The sequence below is a fragment of the Kockiozyma suomiensis genome, assembly GCF_038497685.1.
Source record: "Kockiozyma suomiensis strain NRRL Y-17356 unplaced genomic scaffold V2V93scaffold_14, whole genome shotgun sequence".
Lineage (NCBI taxonomy): Eukaryota > Fungi > Ascomycota > Lipomycetes > Lipomycetales > Lipomycetaceae > Kockiozyma > Kockiozyma suomiensis.
Window position 1 is genome coordinate 338,703 of NW_027117677.1, and position 18,041 is coordinate 356,743.

Sequence of the window (18,041 nt, forward strand, 5' to 3'; positions counted from 1 at the left end):
TAGTGTATATTGCACAATAAACATTGGCAGTGACGTATGATGAAGTATACTGTGGCGGCGGGTGACGCCGCACGCAGTTCTCCACTTCCAGATAAACTACCCTGTTCGTCTACATAGTACGTATACGGTTCAGACACGCGATGTCTGCAGAGACCATTGCTGTCAGGCGAAAGACGGGGTTCATTGATGAAGAAGATGAGAAGAGAGAAAAATTGACCTTGAAGTCAAGCGACGTCGATGGACAGCAATCGATAAAGAGAGAACATGTCAAGGTTGTCTCTGCTTTAGCTCAGGTTGCTTCTGCTCAATGGCTGCTGATATTAGGGCTAATTTTTGGAGGATGCTGCTCGAATGTCTTTGCTCTTGAGGCTATTGTTCGGTATGTTTGTACTTTCATGACTTTACTTTTTCAGGTTCTAACAAAGTCAAATTACAGAGAACACCCAACTGCAGGTATAAGGGCGGATTGTTCTCATTTTGTAGACAATTACAAGTTGACATAGCAATAGGAAATCTTATTACACTTATTCAATTTCTGTTTGTTGCATTAGAAGGCTACATCCACTTTTTCTCACTTTCGCGGCCGCCATTGTTTATCGCAAAACCTCACGTGCCATTCAGACGATATGCCGTTGGAGTGACTCTCTTTTTCTTGGTCTCTGTTTTGAATAATTTTGTTTGGAAGTATCATATTTCTATACCTGTGCATATCATTTTTAGATCGGGAGGTGCATTGTTTTCTATTATTGTTGGATTTATTGCGGGCAAAAGTTTCTCAAAGGGACAGATTATTAGTGTCGTTGTCTTAACTTCCGGTGTTATCTGCGCTACTCTTTTTGATGCGAAAGATGTCAAGGAAAAGGTATATGATTTTGCCAACTGCTAGTCAGAGACTCACTTGTTGACAATTTGATAGGGTGAGAAGACAGGCAATTCGAATACGTCTACCCAAGAATTCGCAATTGGTATCTTCATTCTCTTTCTGGCTCAAGTTCTTTCTGCCGTGATGAGCCAGATAAACGAAAATACATATAAAAAATATGGAAGTTATTGGCGTGAGAATTTGTTCTACATGGTCGGCTATCTTTCTTGTTTATAGATCTGTCGTTGTGATACTAAAACATTATGCATAGCATTTCCTCACGATACCGCTATTCCTTCCAGCCAAAGATTCAATAATTGAAGAGTTCCGCAGTCTTTCACACTCAAACTTAGTTCCTCTAACTCCCTCAGCTTTTGCGTCATTTATTCCTCAATTCTATGCTCCGCAGCAATTGGTCTATCTCTTTCTCAACGCAGTAACACAGTATTTATGTGTACGAGGTGTCAATAATCTGGCTGGCAATGCAACTGCCGTGACCGTCACGATTGTTCTTAATGTTCGGAAATGCGTCAGTTTATTACTGTCGATTTATCTCTTCGGGAATAAACTTCCGTTCGGTACTTGCGTTGGTGCTGCTCTTGTATTCGGAGGCGCTGCTTGGTATAGCATTGAAATATCGCGACTCCGAGAATCTGCAAAGCGCATGAAGAGTACTTAATCTTATATTGACTCTCAGGTTCTTCTTATGGTATGCAAGGAGTATTGTATGGGTTATTATCGGGCTGTTGTTTATCACTTGCTACAGGCGATGCAGCAAGCTTACATTCCATTCACTAAATTTTCGAAGCGTAGAAGGAAGCTGCAAATTTCGTGTTTTAAGCGTATCGACAACGCTATCAATCAAATCATCAGGCAAGTCGATGCTCTCAGTGACGGCTTGCTGTGAGGGTTGCTGAGTGGTGTAATATACTTTCATTGCCCGCTGGGGAGTAGGCTGTGAGGAGCTAGTGTAGGTTATATCACTATTGAAAATCCAGAGCTAGAAAAGAATTCGGTTAGTGATTTGGCAATAAAATTATAGAATAGCGACTTACATAGCAGATAATATCAGACTTTGCAGAAGCTCGCGACAACGCGTAATGATAACTTGCGTGAAGTTCTGCAATATCCAATACTATTTCAGAAAAATAAATTTCATACGCGTACGAGAATATTTTGCCGTTTAATAGAACACTAAAATGCCATTTGTAAATTTTGGCAATCGAGGCGTCAGTGCTATCGTAGACTCCAATCGGACTCGAGCAATTTGGACACAAGATCGACTCTGACTTATCCTTAAATATATTAGTCAGTAATGTAATCCTGGTAGAGTAAAACTCTGCAACACAATGTCAACCTGCAAAGTTTCTCGTAAAAGATCAAAAGACAAATACAGACTGCAATGTTCTAGCACCACAGATGTGGGCTCTGCTTAACCCTTACCAATAACGATCGGGTAAAACATAGAGCCATAATCAGTGATTGCTGAACAAGAGACAGACATGTAATATATTGCCACATTAATATAGGGTTCTTGTATCGATACTGAAATGTGGAGAGATAAGATCATTAAAATACCTTCTTTGAACCCATTGACCACAATACTAAAACAATGCTTGACATTGCATGCGACAGCCATTGAGGCAAAAAAAAACCTACTCTTGACAATAATCCCGGTATATCATTACACATAATGTTGAGATACGATATTCCAACTAGACAGATTCCGGCTTTCGGCTTGAGCATCTCTTTAGACATTCCTTCTGACGCATCTCGCGAGTGATCATGATGATCAGGCTTGTGACAATGCCAATAATCTACCATCTCATACCAATTCTCAGAAGGCAAGTCCAGGAATTTTGATTGCTCAGGGAGAAGACGACTAAGGCATGACTTGCAACTAATTTGTTCTGCTTTAGCAAGAACAGTAGCTGGAAACGGGCTTTGATGCTCTGGTCCTGGCTCGCGATTAGCCTTTAGACGAATAGTGGCTGTATTTTCCACAAAAGCAGTTTTTGACACCAAAGATATCGAAGTGTCTGGCGCAACGCTTGCTGGCAGCTCAATTGTAGAACCAATCCCATCAGATGCCAAGTTGACGAACAGTATCGATGATCCGAGTCTATTCAGCAGAAGAGGTGTTGATGAGAGAGGCGAAATAACGAGCGTCAGGGAAGATATTCGTGGAAGTAATTCAGCATAATAAGAAATATTTTTGGATGTCCATATATTGCTACCGCTTTTGCTTTCCACCATTGGCAATTGACAGGATTATCATTCAAGTTGCTGCTTCTTTGGAGAACTGAAAAGTAACAGTAGATATCGGATTTGAGTTAAGGTAACATCATCAAGCAAAGCGGAGAAAGAATCGTTGATAAGTCCCAACAAAATCAGTTTATCAGCGTCTTCAACTTGTAATTAATATCCGTTTTCGCAGCCCCCCTTTATATCTTTTAAGAATCAGCTATATCAATTTTATTGCTAAAAAATGGGAAACTCAAACTCGGCAGAGTCAGCAGCGTCTGAACCAGGGCAGTTCACGACACCTGGATCCAATATCAACAGACCAGAGCTACCAAAACCGCTTCCTCGGCCACCGAAGAAAGGAGCTACACCTCACGAGAAGCTTCACCAATTACTCCGAGCTAATCATGCAACATATTCTGTTCTTTATCACAATCGTATATATCATAATCATATGCCACATGTGAGTAAATCATAGCAGGTAATAGTTGTCAGCGAGCAATGTCTAATCAAGACCGCAGTTGCTTGGATCGGCCTATCTTTTGGGTGCAGAGGTTTACCAGTTGATCGAACTCTATGAGCATTACTCAAAGGAACTCGATGGGTGGAAAGAAGACAGTCCACAAGAGGTAACGCATTTTGATTGGCGTGATTTCTACGGCAAGAAAGAGTATACTCCCTTATCTCTTCGCTCATTCAAATGAATTTCCAGCATGTTGACCCAATTGACAGATATCAGCGTGGCTATCGCGATTTTTTTGATGATCTAGTTGTTGATGCTAGCTTTGAATGGAAGAGAGTTATCAGCAAGTTTTTGCTTGATGACGACGCAACTCTGCTGCTCGGCTTATCTGGAGGCCGTAAGCTATACCATTTATATCTATATCTATGGAATTATACTGATTATTGACAGTTGCACACCCTTTGATTCATTTGGCTGTAAGGTTAAGCATTTTGAAATGTATAGATTGCTGATATCTAATCTCTGCTGCTTTAGTATGCATATGAGCTCAACAGCGCAGAAGTAGCTACCGAAGGTAAGTTCTGGCTGCAGTTTTTATTACTTCTACGGCTGACATTTTGGTAAACCTCCTTTAGCGCTTACACTGGATACTACTTGTTTCAGACCCTCGTCTAGCTTTGTTAGAGACTTTGTGAATATCTACGAAAACATGTCGATAACTGACCGAGCTGAAAAACTCGAGAAAGATCCATTGAAGGTCTTGCAAATTATCAGAGAAAGCACAGATATCAGCAATGCTCCAATTAGTTCTGCAGGTGCTTTGGGGGCATCGGATGATGTTCTTGAGCAGTCAAAGGACGCTATTTTGGCTCTTGCCGTTCGTCTTGACTTTTCGGGTATGATTTCTACAAAATTTGTTTTAGAAAATGAACTAATTGCTAATTTTTGTAAAGATTTCCAAAAGACCGCGCAACGAATTTTCCACTCCACTTCGCTTCTTGCAACGGCGTCACACAAGCCTGAGAAATATAATGTCGACTTTGTGCTTCTGCACACCCTCACAGCTGCGCATGCAGTACAAGTGATTCTTCCTTATTTGCCCAAAAAGCACAAGACTCAACTAGTAATTGAGCTTTGGCTCTTTGTTGTCATTACCTATATCTCCGGACAGAGACCGGTTATCGATGAGGAGCGGATTTGGTCGTATGAAGTTGAAAAGGAGAACAAAAGCTGGGATTTTATTATTCGGCATGCTTTCTCTTCTGAGATGAGGTTCGACGCTCACTATTTGAAGGGTTAGTTATATTATTGTCCAGCAATTCTATCTTCCCGATAATTATTAATGTTATATCTAGTTATTCGTGCGCTGAAGACACTTTACGAGACATCAACGATTGCTCACGATCCGAGTCTCTACATGCTTCAGGCTACTCAGTTTGCTTTAGAAACTCATGGATGGACTTTTGGACCAGATGGTAAGATCTCTTCCAGGTTCGATAGATACTCATTGCTAATGTGTGAATAGATGAACACACTGAGTAGGTCGGATTTTATGATTTTTGAAAAAAAAAAAAAAAGGGTGTTTGCTGCGGCGATCATTTATCGTGAGGCTGATTGTAGAGGGTGTTTTAGTTTGATTAAAGTACTGGGGAATATCATGAGTTATTTTGAGTTAGTTGTAATAATGCTATTATAAGTTTCATAAGATACTATGTACAATTATTTGCCTAGCCGCTGCTTATACTTTTGCAGCTCAGTTTTCATCAATTCCTGCACTTCCTCCGGAGATTTTCCAGCAAGATTAGGCGCTTCGGCGGAGGATATATCAAACTCAGGCTCCTCTTGATCGATAGATTGCGAGAAGAGTTTTTCAGAGCCCTCAACAATTTCGTCCATTCCTTCCATTTCCCAACCATCCTGTTCTAAAAATGCGTCATCGGAGAACGTCAAGCCTGTCATTTCTTGAAGTTTTGCTTGTAGAGCGTCCCTATCTTTTTCATCTGCCTCTGCGAGAAACTCTTCAATACTTTGTAAATCACCGCCACTGTCTTCGTCCGTGAGTTCATTAGTTAAACCATTAGTTAAACCAAGAGGATCGATATCAAACTCCGGCGGACTGATGCCTCGATCTTCTAAATACTGCTCTTGCTCCATTTCACGAACATACTGCTCAAACTCTTCGGGGGCCATGGGCCCAGGTGGCCGAACTTCAACCACTAAATCACGATTATAGGCCCGGTTTCCGGCCGCTATCGCTTCGCCTACCTCAATCATAACTTCGTCAAGCGGATAATCTCTGTCGGGATCTGGGAAAATCTAAAAAGATGAGCGTCAGACTAGAATAACTACAACGCACAAAGAAGATGTACATACTTTGAGATTATCAATAAATATATGACCACGCCCGCAATCGCCATCAGAGCAGAACAGGATCACAGTTCCCTGATGATACGCCTGCTGCGCTACAAAATATCCAGAGCGTGTACTGCATGACATGCAAGTAGCTTTAACAGAATATGTTTTCAATCCAGCCGGGATATTGGCTGCAGCGATCTCGTCTTCGGTAGGAAATTCTGGATCATCTTTATTGCTTGTGATTTCGAAAGGACTATTATTATCGTCGTATTCACTGCGTGGCCGTTCGAGTTCTTGAAATGCTTTAAGTTGCTCTGGCGTATATACCGATGAGATTTCTTCGTCTAGGTCGTCGTCTGGGGATTTTTGCTTTGAGTCTTGAGGCTGCTTTGTAGGTTTCCGTGCTGCTCCGGGAAAAAATGAAGCATATCGAGAAGCATGTGCGAATGTAGTAGGAGGAACTGAGCGCGGAGAGGTGTAATTAATTTGAATAGATCTCGGTCGCGATAAAATTGGCCGCAGCCGGAACGGCAATATTTGAGGAAACCCTCGAAAATTTCTGCCAATATTTAAACTCATACAAATTGAATACGAGTCGTTGAATGATAGTGGACTGAAATGGAAAAATTAGTGAAATTCGAAAATATATTTGAAATAAGAAGTCGCGATGAGCTTCAAAGAAACTTTAAACTCTAAAGAAATCTCCTTGGTACTCTAAGATTTTAGATCTATTGTCAGGATACTATAGATTCTTCGACTGTATAAAGCGATCCCGGCGCCAAATTGATTGAATGGACATTTAAATTACTTTATAAAAAGCAGATATGAATCTGTTACTCACTGATCCATTTAGCTTATCGCAAGAATACCCAGAAAATCTCACACATATCCTTGGTAAGTATCCCATATTTTTGACAAGTTTCACTTGAATTCAGGTTCTGATATGTGACCGAACCTTAGATTACGGAAGATCAACTTGTTTGAGGTTTAATCGGAAAGGTGATTATTTGGCATCGGGATTATTTGATGGATCTGTGATTGTATTTGATTTTGATACGTATGGTATTGCTCGAGTCTTGCGAGGTCATACGCGTCCTGTTACTTCATTAAGGTGGGTTCTTCAATTTTTTGAACGAGAAAAACAACACAAGTCAGAATTTTTATATTAACGATTTGTAGCTGGTCGCGAGATGGACGTTACCTGCTTTCTGGGTCAAGAGATTGGCTATGTATATTATGGGATCTTAAAGATGGCAAACGTCTCGAAACAGTGCGCTTTGAAGCTCCAATATGGGGTGCAGAATTACATCCTTATAATCATCAAATTTTTGTTGTATCGCTTTTTGACGATGCGCCGACATTGGTCGATTTCACCGACGGTACGATCCGCAAGCATTTATTGAATGATATAAGTTCTACAAAGACTTCTGCCGATAATGAGGAAACTTTTGGATCACCATCTCCTGAGACGCAAAACGACGGCGTGCAAGAAAAACAATCGACTTTAGTAGCCACATTTACAAGATCAGGACAGCATATTTTCACAGGCACAAGTAAAGGCTGGTTAAATATAATTGATAGTGAGAATTTTCAAACTGTGCGATCAGAAAGAATCACAACATCGAACATTAAACATATATCGTTCAGTATATCCGGCAAACAATTCCTCATAAATTCATCAGATCGCACAATCAGACTTTTCAACACTCCAGACTTGACTTATGTCGATCCTTCAAATTGGATGATTGACATTGTACACAGATTTCAAGATGTTGTCAATCGGCTGCAATGGAATTCAATAGCATTTAGCTCTAATGGAGATTACGTGATGGCGTCCACTTATCAAGATCAGCATGACATATATATCTGGGAAACGGCTGTCGGATCATTAGTGAAAATCATCGAGGCTCCACGAGAAGAAATTGTCGATGTGCAATGGCATCCAAATAGGACGCTTATAGCAGCGACCGGATTGGATAAAGGAAACATTTATGTGTGGGCTACAGTTACGCCACAACAGTGGAGTGCACTTGCTCCGGACTTTGTGGAAGTTGACGAAAATGTCGAATATGAGGAAAAAGAAGATGAATTTGACGTGGTATGTAGCAAGAATCTTGCCATTACGAAAAAAGGACAAAAGATGAGTACTAACTGTTTATGTAGATTCCGGATGAGATTGCCAATAAAAGACGACTTGATCAAGAAGATGAAGATGATGTCGACGTGGTTACAATCGAACGAGTACGAGGAGAATTTAGCGAAGAGTCTTTTGTTATTCCAGTCATTCTTGAGGAAGACGAGGAGACATTTGACGATTCCGATAGTGACTAAATAGTATTTGCATTTTCATCATCTATGTACAGTAGAAAATCTCCAGTCTATTAAAAGTCACCTGTTGCTTCGTCAAAGTCCTCCTCTTCAGGATAAATTGTCTTTTCGATAAGTTTAACCAGAGCCTTCAAAGGCAATCCCACAACATTATTGTAATCGCCAACAATCTGATCAATCATCAATGCGCCCTTTCCTTGGATACAATATCCACCAGCGGCATCATTAGCTTCTCCAACAGCCACATAGGCAGTCAAAAACTCATCCGACACATCCTTTGCAAAATAGACTTGCGTCTCTTCGGTGTGAGATTGCATATTATATCCAGGATATACTGGTTGTTCGAGAGGCGCAATGCAGACTACGGCCGTGAATACCCGATGAGGAAATTCTTCATCCCGGAGAGACTGCAGCATTCTGAAGTGGTCCATCGCGGATTTTGGCTTTTCGACAATCGTGTTTTGCGAAAGAATCACGGTATCCGCAGAGATCACGAGCGCAGGATCGCGACCTGCTTCTATCTGTGAAGTTGCTGTTAGCACACACAACAATAACTTGAGAACCACATTATCTTACCTCTCGCTGGTATACTCTTAACGCCTTCTGACTAGCCGTTTCTCTGACATACTATGTACGCTCTTATTAACCCCAACTCTGTGACAAAAAATAAATAAAAATCACACCTCGTAGACGCTGAGCGATGATTTGTCTAAATTCTCCTCAAAATCCGACTTTATAACCTCAAATTCAGTTATACCAACTTGGTTTAAAAGTTCTTTACGTCTCAGTGATCCAGAAGCTAGAATAACACGCTTTCCTTTTAAAAAATCAAATACTGGAAGCTTCAGCGGTCGTGATGCCACGGAATCGGCGTATGAAGGAGGCGCTGACATTGTTCTAATAGAGATTAGCGCGCGAAGGAGAGGCTAGAAAACGAAAACAGAGGAGTATACCAGATTATAAATAAAACGAATTGAAACTAGAAGAAGAATAGTATAGACTGTACTAACACCGCTACGTGGATCAATAATTGCTGTAGCGAGTATACTCTGGACGCGTAGGAATATGTTAAGGAGTAACGCGACTACTGCTCGACGGCCATAGAATCTCCATTTTGAGGGGTATTTCCCATTCGAGTTCTTATTCTCTACGCGTCCACGCATGCACTAAAAGCCGCCTATTTTTTTTGGTTGCCGCAATTTATTTGCGCTATTATATATCAATTAATTTAAATATTATATGTTTTACTATTGAGACAATTTAAAGCTATTTCGGTAGGCTAGTTATGAGGTAGCTTAGCTCAGACTTCCGATGCTGAGTCTTATTAACAGCAATTTAAATCAGCTTTTATCTTCGAAAGCATTTACAAAACGCTCATTAGAAGTCTACATTAGCAGAAAGCAGTCTACATTAGTTGAAAATTCACAATAACTAGAGTCCGTGTTGCTGATTTACTGCGCTATACCCGCAGCATTGTGTCTAATCAATATCCAAGTCATTCGAGACAATAAAACTTTCACCTGGTGTATAACATTTTGTCGATTTACTTGATTTACCCCTTACGACAAAGTAAGTTACAAGATGATGTATCTTGATGAAAAACTAATAACTGTATCAAAATTCTTTCATATTATGACTGTCTACAATGACAATAAACATGATCTAGCCAACTGTTTTCACACGCATCAACCCATTTATTTAGCAGCGGCAAAGATCTCTGTAAGAATGATAAGGTTAGCATCAATTTCCTTTTGAGAAGATAAGAAATATAAATAAAAACATACTCTCGATCTCGGCAACGCTCTGAGTAAGAACCTGCTGCTGGAACTTGGGAGTCTTGATCTCCTTCTCGATCTTGGCAATGACGGACTCGGCAAGAAGCTTCTGCTCCCGCTGACGAACCGATGCCTCGTAACGGACCCACGAGTCAAGAACCGACTTTGCCTCGTGGGCAAAGTCGACGGCCTGCTTAGACTCGAAAGCCTTAGCCTCGAGCTGAGCGGTTTCCTTGGAAACCTCAAACAGGATCTTGGTAGTGTCAACGACGTCCTTCAGCTGCGACACGCTCTCGATGCGCTGCTTGACGGCGTCGGTGTGAGCCTCGCGAGACTTGTTGAGGATGCTGGTCATGTTTGCAATGTAGCCATTGGCCCACTCGGTGTAGGCAGGCGCGCCGACCTTGGCAATCATGTAGATAAACGCAGAGAAGACGGCGACGATGGTGGTCTCGTCTCCCATAACATAGAGCTCGTTGCTGACGGCGTAGATGGCGGCCGCGGCACCGGTGACGATGGTGCCGGTCTTGGAGAGCACAGAGTCGGGAATGGCCGAGATGAGAGCATTGGCCTTAGCCTTAGGCTCAGCCTTGGTAGCGTAAGTGCTCGCTAGTATACTAAAAAAATATAAAGATGATGTTAATAAAGTGATTCAAAGTAATGATCCCGTAGTCTGCTATGCCTGCCGTGTCTGCTTGTGAATCAAGGATGAGTCCGTCTTCTCAACATCATGACAATGCAATCTGATAGCGATTCCAATTTTAAATCAAACTCTACAGCAAACCATCCGAGGAATCAATCAATTGGAGGCAAATAAAGCGACGCTGGAACATACGGAGCAAATCGCTGTGCGCTAAGCAGCGAAGCAGCCGGCGAGCGCGCGGCAACTACACAAATCACTCAATTAGCACAATATTCAATCCGAAAAAAAATCAGTACTAATAAAACAAAAAGAAGCATACATCGCAAAGAACGGGCAGCAAGAACAGAGCTCATTGTGGATTGCGGAGGAGGTGAAAGGAGGAGAGATGAGAGGAGAACTGTTTGTTCCGAAATGTGAGTGGTTAGAGAATTTTGCCGTCTGGGCCAATTGCAGCACAAGATTCATATTATGTAATTCAGGGCACAAAGATTAGTAAAACAATTTAAAGTTTACAGGAGTTTGAACTCCCAACTAAAATTTTATGATTGTATTCTGTGTCTGATTGTTATCAGCTGCTATAACCAGAATGCCGGAAGCTACTACAGACAAAAAGAAAGCCAAGAGGGCAGAAGATTCGAGTACTGATTTGCCATCTGTGAAAAGGGCTCGTACGGCAACCACTCCTACGCCTACACCAGAACTAATCCTTGATTTGGAGAAGCAGATATCCAATTCAACAGAGCATTACAATAACCTCGTTTATCTACTTCAGTATATGAAAGTGTGTATCGTGTGCATAAATTTCCTCTTTTTATCTGCTAAATATGTTTTATTGACTTTCATGTAGAATGAGGATCCGCAGATCTCTCTTTTATCGGCAACTGCGCTCTTTAGATCATTTGCAAAGATGATGCTCGCCGGTCTCTTTTCTCCTTTGAAAAAATCTATGGCTGGTACACCGCAAGAGACACTTAGTATATGGTTGAAAGAAAAGTACAAAGAGTATAAAAGTCAACTTATTGAGCTCCTAACGCAAGAAGACGCCGAGACGGCCGTAAGTGCATTCTCCTTATATGTTCACTACAATCTGTTGCTTAACTTTTCCCCAGTTTACCTCCTTAACGATTCTCATCCGTCTTGTTAAAGAAGAAAGCACCCATTTATCTCCGAGAAAAGATGAATACTATTTCGCAAAGACGCTGTTGAAGCGAGTTGTATCTGCTTTACTGAATCTGTCAACTGATGATCTATTACTCGAGTTCGTTGACAAGTACGTCGACGTGTACTATGATATCCGGTATCATTTTTTGAATTTTGCGAGGTGTGAAATTACTTACTGATATATGACTGAATAATATGATTGTTAACTCATATGCTAGTATACTTGCGACTGAGCAAATTGAAGAACAAGCATCTTCCGAACACGAGGCTCAATTCACTATGAATCTCATATCAGCATTGGCAGCGATCACATCTTTTCCCGAAGACGCCTCCGAAATAATAGAATTTCTAGTAGCTGTGCCAGTAAAAGAGAAAACTCCAGTCAAAAAGCTTTCATCGCAGCGTGGCGCGTTACAGGATTCCTGGTTGGCTGTATTGAAGGGCAAGCTGAACACCGGGCAATATAAATATATTTTGCAAATTATGCATAAGAAGATTGTGCCAAATATTAATAAACCTCAGTTATTGATGGACTTTTTAACGGATTCTTACGATGCTGGTATGTCCTATTCGTCATCATTTTATTTTTGTCAAAATTTCTGTATATTAACTTGTATAGGCGGAGTTGTTTCTCTTCTATCTTTGAACGCATTGTTTTTGCTAATGCAAAAATATAACCTCGATTATCCGAACTTTTACACAAAGCTATATGCTCTTCTCGATCGAAATATCCTACACGTCAAACATAGATCGCGATTTTTCAGATTGCTAGATCTTTTTCTCTCATCCACGTATGTCCTTTGTTTCATTTTTTGCCCTTTGATCGCTTTTGCTCATTAATTATAGACATCTACCAGCTGCACTTGTAGCATCATTTATCAAGCGCCTATCAAGACTAGCTATATCTGCGCCACCATCGGCAATCGTCATTGTGGTGCCGTTTGTTTACAATTTGCTGAAGCGGCATACCACATGTAATCTTCTGCTACAGCGAACTGATTTCACAAACGCTGACAGTAGTAAATTCGGTTTAAGTAAGTTATATACAGCCATAACCTGACTATTCAAGGCCAAAACAAATTTCTGACAAGGATTATCTGACAATGTTTATAGACGACCCTTTCAATGACGAAGAATCAGATCCAAACAAAACTGGCGCTATGGAGAGTTCGGTGTGGGAATTAGCTACTTTGCAAGATCATTATCATCCAAATGTGGGAACGCTTGCCAAGATTCTCTCAGAACCATTTTATAAGCCATCATATAATATTGAAGATTTTATGGATCACTCGTATACTACCGTGAGTACCTTCTTTTTAAAGTTAGAGAGTAATTGAGCGTTATTGACTTTGGAAATTGCATAGATGCTGGATGCCGAGTTTGTAAAGAATATTCGCAAGCCGCCGGCGGTGGAGTTTGAAATAGCAGCCTCTGTCTTTACAAGCAACGAAAAAAATCAGCAAGCATATCTTTCTGGTTGGGAACTATAACTTTAACAGTCAAGAAAAAAAAAAGAAAATAAAATACATATACATATATATATATACAACAATCATGCCTCCAGAATACCATATTTTTCTTCAACCCAGCGTAAAGTAATCACCGAATTTTCGAAAATCCACATTGTTAGAGCACTCGCCGGTGCACTCTTTACCAATCCAACCCATAAGCCGCTATATAATCCCAGCATCCCTTCATTCTTCACAATAGCTCTGGCACAACCGGTAATCGAAGTGGGATAGACAGGGATGTCTTTTAATACATAACGCTCTCTAGTAGGTCCTTGAACTTGTAACCGTTTTCGAACAACGTCTAGAGGGAAAATTCCAGTCTTGGAGATAACGCCAGCAAGCATGCCGGCTACTGCATCGCTGGAACCGAATGTGTTTACATCTAATTTGTCTGAAAAGCTTGATAACGTAGATTTCAGCGGTTGATATGACGTAAAAAATAATCCCATATAAGGTACAATCTGAGCTGTAGCGGGTCGTAAACCGCGGAAAAATCCAGGAATCCCTTCGTCATTATATATTTGACGACAGGCATCTCGAAGAGAGCTATAAATTCGATCTAAATTACTTCCTTGAGCTGCGAATCTGGTGCGAAGAAGATCGAGAGGGTACGTAGCAGTTGTAGCTGTCGCGCCAGCTAGTGCTCCGGATATAAAATTTTGAGCGGAAGACGGAAGATGGAAGGGTGAGAGAAGTGAGAGAATTTGATTGTAGGTTGCGAATTGGACGGAGCCGTAGACTAGGTATAGTATTTCAGCAGGGATATTACCTCTCCAGAGACTCTGAATGATATTAGCACTTGTCAATATTTGTATAGTTATTCGAAAGTCATACGGTTAATCCCTCATTTTTGTAGACTGTATGCAAAGATCTTAAAATTCCTCGATACTGGCGTTGAGAACTGAACCGGTTTCGCGAGGAATTAAGCTGTCGAATCTCCAATTGCTGTCTAATCTTGACAACATCCAGCGGTGCAACAAAAAATCTTGATGCAAATTAGTATAAATCAGCCTTATAAATGGAATTGAGACTTGTACCTTGAAGTGAGACCAGCTATACCTCCACAGATCATAGACTCCCGACTTGAAAGTCCACTTGATGTCTGTTGACTATCATCAGTCGCTGCCGGCATTTTGGACAAATCTCAAAAGAACCAAAAGAAGAATTCTGTAGATGTAGCAAACATAATCTAAGATTTTGCTCTATTAATTTCGACAGAGAAATAGAAAAATGTTCAAGTAGATAAGAATTTGATACGAGAGTTGGGAGAAGAGGCATTATACTTTTGAGTGAGGCTCAGAATGACTACCATTGATTACAAACTGAGTTATATTTCGATAATTGTAAAAGAATTGGATATGTATTGTATTTGTATTGCACTTGTAAATTATATGAAAGAACAGTGGAGGACATGGCAGGCTTCCAGCTTATGCGGACAGTCGATATATCAAGACATCTCATAGAAGTTTAAACCCGTGCACTCCCTAACCAATAGCTCTACACACTAAATAAATGATATAAAATTATCAAAACATTAGTCATTCTCCACATAGCCACTCTCCACAATAACAACAAACTAATAGACTATTTACACATATTTGAACAAGAGGTAAGGTTTACAGTGTGGTGGTAGAATAAGGCAGTTGCGGGGCAAAGGGTGACCAAAGAGTTTAAACAGCCATCACACGTGACTAAGAGTGTGTTCGGAGAAAGCGCAAAGCGTCCCGACCTGCTTTCTTGCTTTGTTCTCGTCAACGACACTCTCAGTCTCTCTCAGTGATAGCTGCTTTGAACCTACTGGATAAAAAAAATGTCTTCTAATGGAACTGAACTGCCAAAGGCCAAGGACCTATGGTATAAGTTATCGCCCGAGGCGCTGTCTCGGCGTCCATCGCCGCTGAAGACGGCGTTCAAGTACGCCGTCGACCCTCGCATCGTGTCTCTTGGCGGAGGTCTTCCTCTACCAGCTTATTTCCCATTTGAATCGATTTCTGCAACTGCTCCCGAGCCCCCGTTTTCGACTTACAACAATGCTGAGTTGGCAAAGGATGCGCCAATGATCTCGGTCTCGGTCGACAGATATAACCATGCGAATGACCCCGGCGTGATTCCTCTTGCGACGGCAATGCAGTACGGCCAGTCAGACGGATGCAAGCCGCTTCTTGCGTGGATTTACGAACATACCAAACTTGTTCACAATCCGCCGTACTCGAATTGGGGTTGTCTGATGACTGTCGGAAATACGCAGGGACTCGACGCTGCGCTGCGTTTGCTGTGCTCGAGGGGCGACTCAATAATTGCTGAAGAATACACGTTCTCGTCTGCTATGGAAACTGCACATGCACAGGGTGTAAAGAGTGTGCCGGTTAAAGTTGATTTAGAGGGAATTCTTCCGGATGAACTTGATGCGCAGCTTAAGAGCTGGGATGGCCCTCTACCCAAGTTCCTCTACACTATTCCGTATGTTTTTCTGTCTATTTTCTTCTTTTGATAATGATACTAATGATATGAATGATAGTACGGGACAGAATCCTACCGGCGGCACACTTTCGAATGAACGCCGCAAGGCGGTGTATGACGTTCTCTCGAAATACGACATTATGATTGTCGAAGACGAACCCTATTACTTTTTGCAAATGGACACCTACGTGCCCGGTATATCGGACAAGGCCCCGCCTACCCCACCAACGGTGCAAGAGGACCCGAAAAAATACAAGACATTCCTGTCAAAGTTGATTACTTCGTACTTGTCGCTCGACGTTGACGGTCGAGTGCTGCGTCTTGATTCGTTCTCCAAAGTTATGGCGCCAGGAACGCGACTTGGTTGGATTGTTGGTCAGGAGCCTCTTATTGAGCGACTTACGCGCCAGAACGAGGTTTCGATCCAAACCCCGGCAGGATTTTCGCAGGCGATTGTGTATTCTTTATTGTCAAAGTGGGGACAGGATGGATATCTTGACTGGCTGATTGAGCTGCGCAAGGAGTACACGCACCGTCGGAATGTTTGTCTTGATGCGCTCAACAAGTATTTTATCGAGCCTAGTTCGTACGCGCCCAAGGGTCTGGGAGAGTATGTTGAATGGATTGGACCTACTGCGGGAATGTTTTTCTGGCTCAAGTTTGATGCGCGCAAGCACCCATCGTTTGGAAAACTTTCACCATTAGAGATTGAAGCGCAGATTTACGAGACGGCCATTGAGCATGGTGTTTTGTTCATTCCTGGATCGTGGTTCCGAGCCGATCAGGAGCCGGTTGATGTGAAGGCTATTCCCGGCGCAGGCGACGACGCAAGTTTCTTTTTCCGAGGAACGTTTGCTACGGTGCCACAGGAGCAGCTGATTAGAGGAGTAGAGTTGTTTGCCGAGACTATAGCTGCGGAGTTTGCTGCCAAGTGATCGAAGTAGATGTAGATTAGTATGTAGATAGTGTTTGAATCTAACTATGCTTATTTCCTATATTAGTAAGAGAATCAGTACAAACCCCACAGGGGAACTAAAACAAAGAAATCGAGTGTGACTGCGATCGTGTGCGGCTTGCTAACCCTACATGAAACCCTACAATACACAGAGCTGTGAAAGAGATAGAGCAGAGTAGTATTGCAGTTTGTAGAATATCATACCATATTCTAATACACGCCGCCATGTCTTCCATTTCCAAGTGAGTGTGTTTTTATTATTATTGATGTATTTTGATTTACTAGAGCAGTCTACTGCTATGAATCGAATTTACTCAAATGGATACGTTAAATCAGCATAAACTAACAAAGTGGTTAAATCACTACAGCGACCTCATCTGGGAACTCACCCGCGCCAACTCGTCGTATCTCCTCAAGCGCAAGACCGGAGGCGGTGTTCAATTTTCGCGGGATCCCCTTAACGTGTCTGGCGACTACTCGTACTCTGCGTCGGGATTCTCCAACTCGAAGGCCGTTGGTGTTTCGCTTACACCGGAGGGAGCCATTGTTGTTAGCACAAAGGGAAAGAACGCGTTTGCGAAGCCTGCGGGATCGATTGTTGCTACTGAGTTCAAGCCTTACACCAGCCAGCGCAAGGTGTATGCCGCTATTGGAGGAATTACCAAGAACTACAGAGACGATCTGAGACTGGTGAGTTGATATGAAATGGGTTTTGGATATACAGATTGAGATTCTAACAGAGAAATGATGATGTAGACTGCTGTTAAGCGAGCATCGCAGTTGCTGTACTCTAAGAAGGCCAAGAAGACTTTTGCAAAGAAACCGCGGGGCAAGAAGGCGTCGGAGTAAGAGATGACCGAGTATAGTATGAGTAGGAGTATGAGTATGAGTATCAGTACGAGCACTAGTATATATTATTGATCTAATACAAGATCCTCAAAAGAAGGTTATCAAAGAGAGCTCCGAAAGAATTGCAAGATTATCAAAAATCCCCCAAGAGATATCTCCAAGAGATATCTGAAAGGCTTAGCGTAGTAGCAGAAGTAGAATCGTCGGCAAGGCGACGATGATGAAATATAACGGCAAATGATATGACGTATGATTGAGCACGAAATACTTCTATTATTGCTTATTACCAGTAGTAGTAATGATAATATGGAAGAGTGAACCGGAAAAGGTTAACAGGGGTTTCCTCGGACCGATGACCTCAATGCTTTCCGCTGCTGTTGCTTGCTTTATATCTGCTTGCCTTGATATTATAGAGAATAGTGTAGGATTAAGCAG

At 41.7% G+C, this 18,041-nt stretch overlaps 11 protein-coding genes across 11 annotated transcripts; 6 read left to right on the top strand and 5 right to left on the bottom strand.

The window, feature by feature from the left end:
• Nucleotides 1-90: 90 nt before the first annotated feature.
• Nucleotides 91-1,996, top strand: V2V93DRAFT_374813 (UAA transporter). The gene is made up of 5 exons (XM_066911336.1): nucleotides 91-379; nucleotides 437-453; nucleotides 510-862; nucleotides 917-1,075; nucleotides 1,134-1,996. Exons 1-5 carry the CDS (start codon nucleotides 141-143, stop codon nucleotides 1,539-1,541), a joined length of 1,176 nt encoding a protein of 391 aa, XP_066763873.1. The 5' UTR covers nucleotides 91-140; the 3' UTR covers nucleotides 1,542-1,996.
• V2V93DRAFT_82697 (HECT-like ubiquitin-conjugating enzyme-binding-domain-containing protein) lies at nucleotides 1,987-3,433 on the bottom strand. Its single transcript, XM_066912799.1, has one exon. The coding sequence runs from the start codon at nucleotides 3,116-3,118 to the stop codon at nucleotides 2,432-2,434; it is 687 nt and encodes a 228-aa protein (XP_066763874.1). The 5' UTR covers nucleotides 3,119-3,433; the 3' UTR covers nucleotides 1,987-2,431.
• V2V93DRAFT_374818 (uncharacterized protein) lies at nucleotides 3,119-5,291 on the top strand. The gene is made up of 9 exons (XM_066911337.1): nucleotides 3,119-3,569; nucleotides 3,628-3,776; nucleotides 3,839-3,966; nucleotides 4,020-4,045; nucleotides 4,104-4,143; nucleotides 4,205-4,465; nucleotides 4,523-4,864; nucleotides 4,925-5,044; nucleotides 5,095-5,291. Exons 1-9 carry the CDS (start codon nucleotides 3,351-3,353, stop codon nucleotides 5,109-5,111), a joined length of 1,302 nt encoding a protein of 433 aa, XP_066763875.1. The 5' UTR covers nucleotides 3,119-3,350; the 3' UTR covers nucleotides 5,112-5,291.
• On the bottom strand, nucleotides 5,236-6,578 carry V2V93DRAFT_388353 (uncharacterized protein). The gene is made up of 2 exons (XM_066912325.1): nucleotides 5,943-6,578; nucleotides 5,236-5,885 (listed from the first exon to the last, which is right to left on the bottom strand). Exons 1-2 carry the CDS (start codon nucleotides 6,501-6,503, stop codon nucleotides 5,289-5,291), a joined length of 1,158 nt encoding a protein of 385 aa, XP_066763876.1. The 5' UTR covers nucleotides 6,504-6,578; the 3' UTR covers nucleotides 5,236-5,288.
• On the top strand, nucleotides 6,473-8,417 carry V2V93DRAFT_374824 (WD40-repeat-containing domain protein). The gene is made up of 4 exons (XM_066911338.1): nucleotides 6,473-6,818; nucleotides 6,885-7,035; nucleotides 7,104-8,022; nucleotides 8,088-8,417. Exons 1-4 carry the CDS (start codon nucleotides 6,749-6,751, stop codon nucleotides 8,253-8,255), a joined length of 1,308 nt encoding a protein of 435 aa, XP_066763877.1. The 5' UTR covers nucleotides 6,473-6,748; the 3' UTR covers nucleotides 8,256-8,417.
• Nucleotides 7,998-9,326, bottom strand: V2V93DRAFT_374827 (Maf-like protein). Its single transcript, XM_066911339.1, has 4 exons — nucleotides 9,206-9,326; nucleotides 8,936-9,149; nucleotides 8,829-8,879; nucleotides 7,998-8,773 (listed from the first exon to the last, which is right to left on the bottom strand). Exons 2-4 carry the CDS (start codon nucleotides 9,143-9,145, stop codon nucleotides 8,306-8,308), a joined length of 729 nt encoding a protein of 242 aa, XP_066763878.1. The 5' UTR covers nucleotides 9,146-9,149; nucleotides 9,206-9,326; the 3' UTR covers nucleotides 7,998-8,305.
• Nucleotides 9,327-9,506: 180 nt separating this feature from the next.
• On the bottom strand, nucleotides 9,507-11,073 carry V2V93DRAFT_374830 (ATP synthase subunit 4, mitochondrial). Its single transcript, XM_066911340.1, has 3 exons — nucleotides 10,990-11,073; nucleotides 10,863-10,914; nucleotides 9,507-10,644 (listed from the first exon to the last, which is right to left on the bottom strand). The coding sequence occupies exons 1-3, from the start codon at nucleotides 11,021-11,023 to the stop codon at nucleotides 9,993-9,995; spliced, it is 738 nt and encodes a 245-aa protein (XP_066763879.1). The 5' UTR covers nucleotides 11,024-11,073; the 3' UTR covers nucleotides 9,507-9,992.
• A 163-nt stretch (nucleotides 11,074-11,236) lies between these two features.
• Nucleotides 11,237-13,365, top strand: V2V93DRAFT_374834 (CBF/Mak21 family-domain-containing protein). Its single transcript, XM_066911341.1, has 8 exons — nucleotides 11,237-11,451; nucleotides 11,518-11,724; nucleotides 11,780-11,991; nucleotides 12,050-12,390; nucleotides 12,451-12,622; nucleotides 12,678-12,865; nucleotides 12,945-13,132; nucleotides 13,196-13,365. Exons 1-8 carry the CDS (start codon nucleotides 11,257-11,259, stop codon nucleotides 13,319-13,321), a joined length of 1,629 nt encoding a protein of 542 aa, XP_066763880.1. The 5' UTR covers nucleotides 11,237-11,256; the 3' UTR covers nucleotides 13,322-13,365.
• V2V93DRAFT_374836 (mitochondrial carrier domain-containing protein) lies at nucleotides 13,286-14,925 on the bottom strand. The gene is made up of 3 exons (XM_066911342.1): nucleotides 14,380-14,925; nucleotides 14,177-14,327; nucleotides 13,286-14,124 (listed from the first exon to the last, which is right to left on the bottom strand). Exons 1-3 carry the CDS (start codon nucleotides 14,472-14,474, stop codon nucleotides 13,384-13,386), a joined length of 987 nt encoding a protein of 328 aa, XP_066763881.1. The 5' UTR covers nucleotides 14,475-14,925; the 3' UTR covers nucleotides 13,286-13,383.
• Nucleotides 14,926-15,092: 167 nt separating this feature from the next.
• V2V93DRAFT_339149 (pyridoxal phosphate-dependent transferase) lies at nucleotides 15,093-16,799 on the top strand. The gene is made up of 2 exons (XM_066907772.1): nucleotides 15,093-15,802; nucleotides 15,861-16,799. The coding sequence occupies exons 1-2, from the start codon at nucleotides 15,153-15,155 to the stop codon at nucleotides 16,735-16,737; spliced, it is 1,527 nt and encodes a 508-aa protein (XP_066763882.1). The 5' UTR covers nucleotides 15,093-15,152; the 3' UTR covers nucleotides 16,738-16,799.
• A 138-nt stretch (nucleotides 16,800-16,937) lies between these two features.
• On the top strand, nucleotides 16,938-17,895 carry V2V93DRAFT_82811 (ribosomal L28e/Mak16). The gene is made up of 4 exons (XM_066912800.1): nucleotides 16,938-16,999; nucleotides 17,126-17,447; nucleotides 17,514-17,640; nucleotides 17,701-17,895. The coding sequence occupies exons 1-3, from the start codon at nucleotides 16,983-16,985 to the stop codon at nucleotides 17,604-17,606; spliced, it is 432 nt and encodes a 143-aa protein (XP_066763883.1). The 5' UTR covers nucleotides 16,938-16,982; the 3' UTR covers nucleotides 17,607-17,640; nucleotides 17,701-17,895.
• Nucleotides 17,896-18,041: the final 146 nt, after the last annotated feature.

Excerpts from the sequence above, each read along its gene's own strand:
- V2V93DRAFT_82697 (XM_066912799.1), bottom strand. The coding sequence starts at position 3,118 with ATGGTGGAAAGCAAAAGCGGTAGCAATATATGGACATCCAAAAATATT.
- V2V93DRAFT_374824 (XM_066911338.1), top strand. The coding sequence starts at position 6,749 with ATGAATCTGTTACTCACTGATCCATTTAGCTTATCGCAAGAATACCCA. Across the intron at positions 6,819-6,884 it reads AAATCTCACACATATCCTTG|ATTACGGAAGATCAACTTGT; the intron begins GTAAGTATCCCA and ends ACCGAACCTTAG. Across the intron at positions 8,023-8,087 it reads AAGAAGATGAATTTGACGTG|ATTCCGGATGAGATTGCCAA; the intron begins GTATGTAGCAAG and ends CTGTTTATGTAG.
- V2V93DRAFT_374818 (XM_066911337.1), top strand. The coding sequence starts at position 3,351 with ATGGGAAACTCAAACTCGGCAGAGTCAGCAGCGTCTGAACCAGGGCAG. Across the intron at positions 3,570-3,627 it reads ATCATAATCATATGCCACAT|TTGCTTGGATCGGCCTATCT; the intron begins GTGAGTAAATCA and ends TCAAGACCGCAG. Across the intron at positions 4,046-4,103 it reads ACCCTTTGATTCATTTGGCT|TATGCATATGAGCTCAACAG; the intron begins GTAAGGTTAAGC and ends CTGCTGCTTTAG.
- V2V93DRAFT_374827 (XM_066911339.1), bottom strand. The coding sequence starts at position 9,145 with ATGTCAGCGCCTCCTTCATACGCCGATTCCGTGGCATCACGACCGCTG. Across the intron at positions 8,880-8,935 it reads CATCGCTCAGCGTCTACGAG|TATGTCAGAGAAACGGCTAG; the intron begins GTGTGATTTTTA and ends GAGCGTACATAG. Across the intron at positions 8,774-8,828 it reads TAAGAGTATACCAGCGAGAG|ATAGAAGCAGGTCGCGATCC; the intron begins GTAAGATAATGT and ends GCAACTTCACAG.
- V2V93DRAFT_82811 (XM_066912800.1), top strand. Across the intron at positions 17,448-17,513 it reads ACAGAGACGATCTGAGACTG|ACTGCTGTTAAGCGAGCATC; the intron begins GTGAGTTGATAT and ends ATGATGATGTAG.
- V2V93DRAFT_339149 (XM_066907772.1), top strand. The coding sequence starts at position 15,153 with ATGTCTTCTAATGGAACTGAACTGCCAAAGGCCAAGGACCTATGGTAT. Across the intron at positions 15,803-15,860 it reads AAGTTCCTCTACACTATTCC|TACGGGACAGAATCCTACCG; the intron begins GTATGTTTTTCT and ends TATGAATGATAG.
- V2V93DRAFT_374830 (XM_066911340.1), bottom strand. The coding sequence starts at position 11,023 with ATGAGCTCTGTTCTTGCTGCCCGTTCTTTGCGAT. Across the intron at positions 10,915-10,989 it reads TGCTGCCCGTTCTTTGCGAT|TTGCCGCGCGCTCGCCGGCT; the intron begins GTATGCTTCTTT and ends TGATTTGTGTAG. Across the intron at positions 10,645-10,862 it reads AGCGCACAGCGATTTGCTCC|TATACTAGCGAGCACTTACG; the intron begins GTATGTTCCAGC and ends ATATTTTTTTAG.
- V2V93DRAFT_374836 (XM_066911342.1), bottom strand. The coding sequence starts at position 14,474 with ATGCCGGCAGCGACTGATGATAGTCAACAGACATCAAGTGGACTTTCA. Across the intron at positions 14,328-14,379 it reads ATAGCTGGTCTCACTTCAAG|ATTTTTTGTTGCACCGCTGG; the intron begins GTACAAGTCTCA and ends ATTTGCATCAAG. Across the intron at positions 14,125-14,176 it reads ACAAAAATGAGGGATTAACC|AGTCTCTGGAGAGGTAATAT; the intron begins GTATGACTTTCG and ends AATATCATTCAG.
- V2V93DRAFT_374834 (XM_066911341.1), top strand. The coding sequence starts at position 11,257 with ATGCCGGAAGCTACTACAGACAAAAAGAAAGCCAAGAGGGCAGAAGAT. Across the intron at positions 11,725-11,779 it reads AAGAAGACGCCGAGACGGCC|TTTACCTCCTTAACGATTCT; the intron begins GTAAGTGCATTC and ends ACTTTTCCCCAG. Across the intron at positions 12,391-12,450 it reads AACGGATTCTTACGATGCTG|GCGGAGTTGTTTCTCTTCTA; the intron begins GTATGTCCTATT and ends TAACTTGTATAG.
- V2V93DRAFT_388353 (XM_066912325.1), bottom strand. The coding sequence starts at position 6,503 with ATGAGTTTAAATATTGGCAGAAATTTTCGAGGGTTTCCTCAAATATTG. Across the intron at positions 5,886-5,942 it reads TATTTATTGATAATCTCAAA|ATTTTCCCAGATCCCGACAG; the intron begins GTATGTACATCT and ends TCATCTTTTTAG.
- V2V93DRAFT_374813 (XM_066911336.1), top strand. The coding sequence starts at position 141 with ATGTCTGCAGAGACCATTGCTGTCAGGCGAAAGACGGGGTTCATTGAT. Across the intron at positions 863-916 it reads CGAAAGATGTCAAGGAAAAG|GGTGAGAAGACAGGCAATTC; the intron begins GTATATGATTTT and ends ACAATTTGATAG. Across the intron at positions 1,076-1,133 it reads GTGAGAATTTGTTCTACATG|CATTTCCTCACGATACCGCT; the intron begins GTCGGCTATCTT and ends CATTATGCATAG.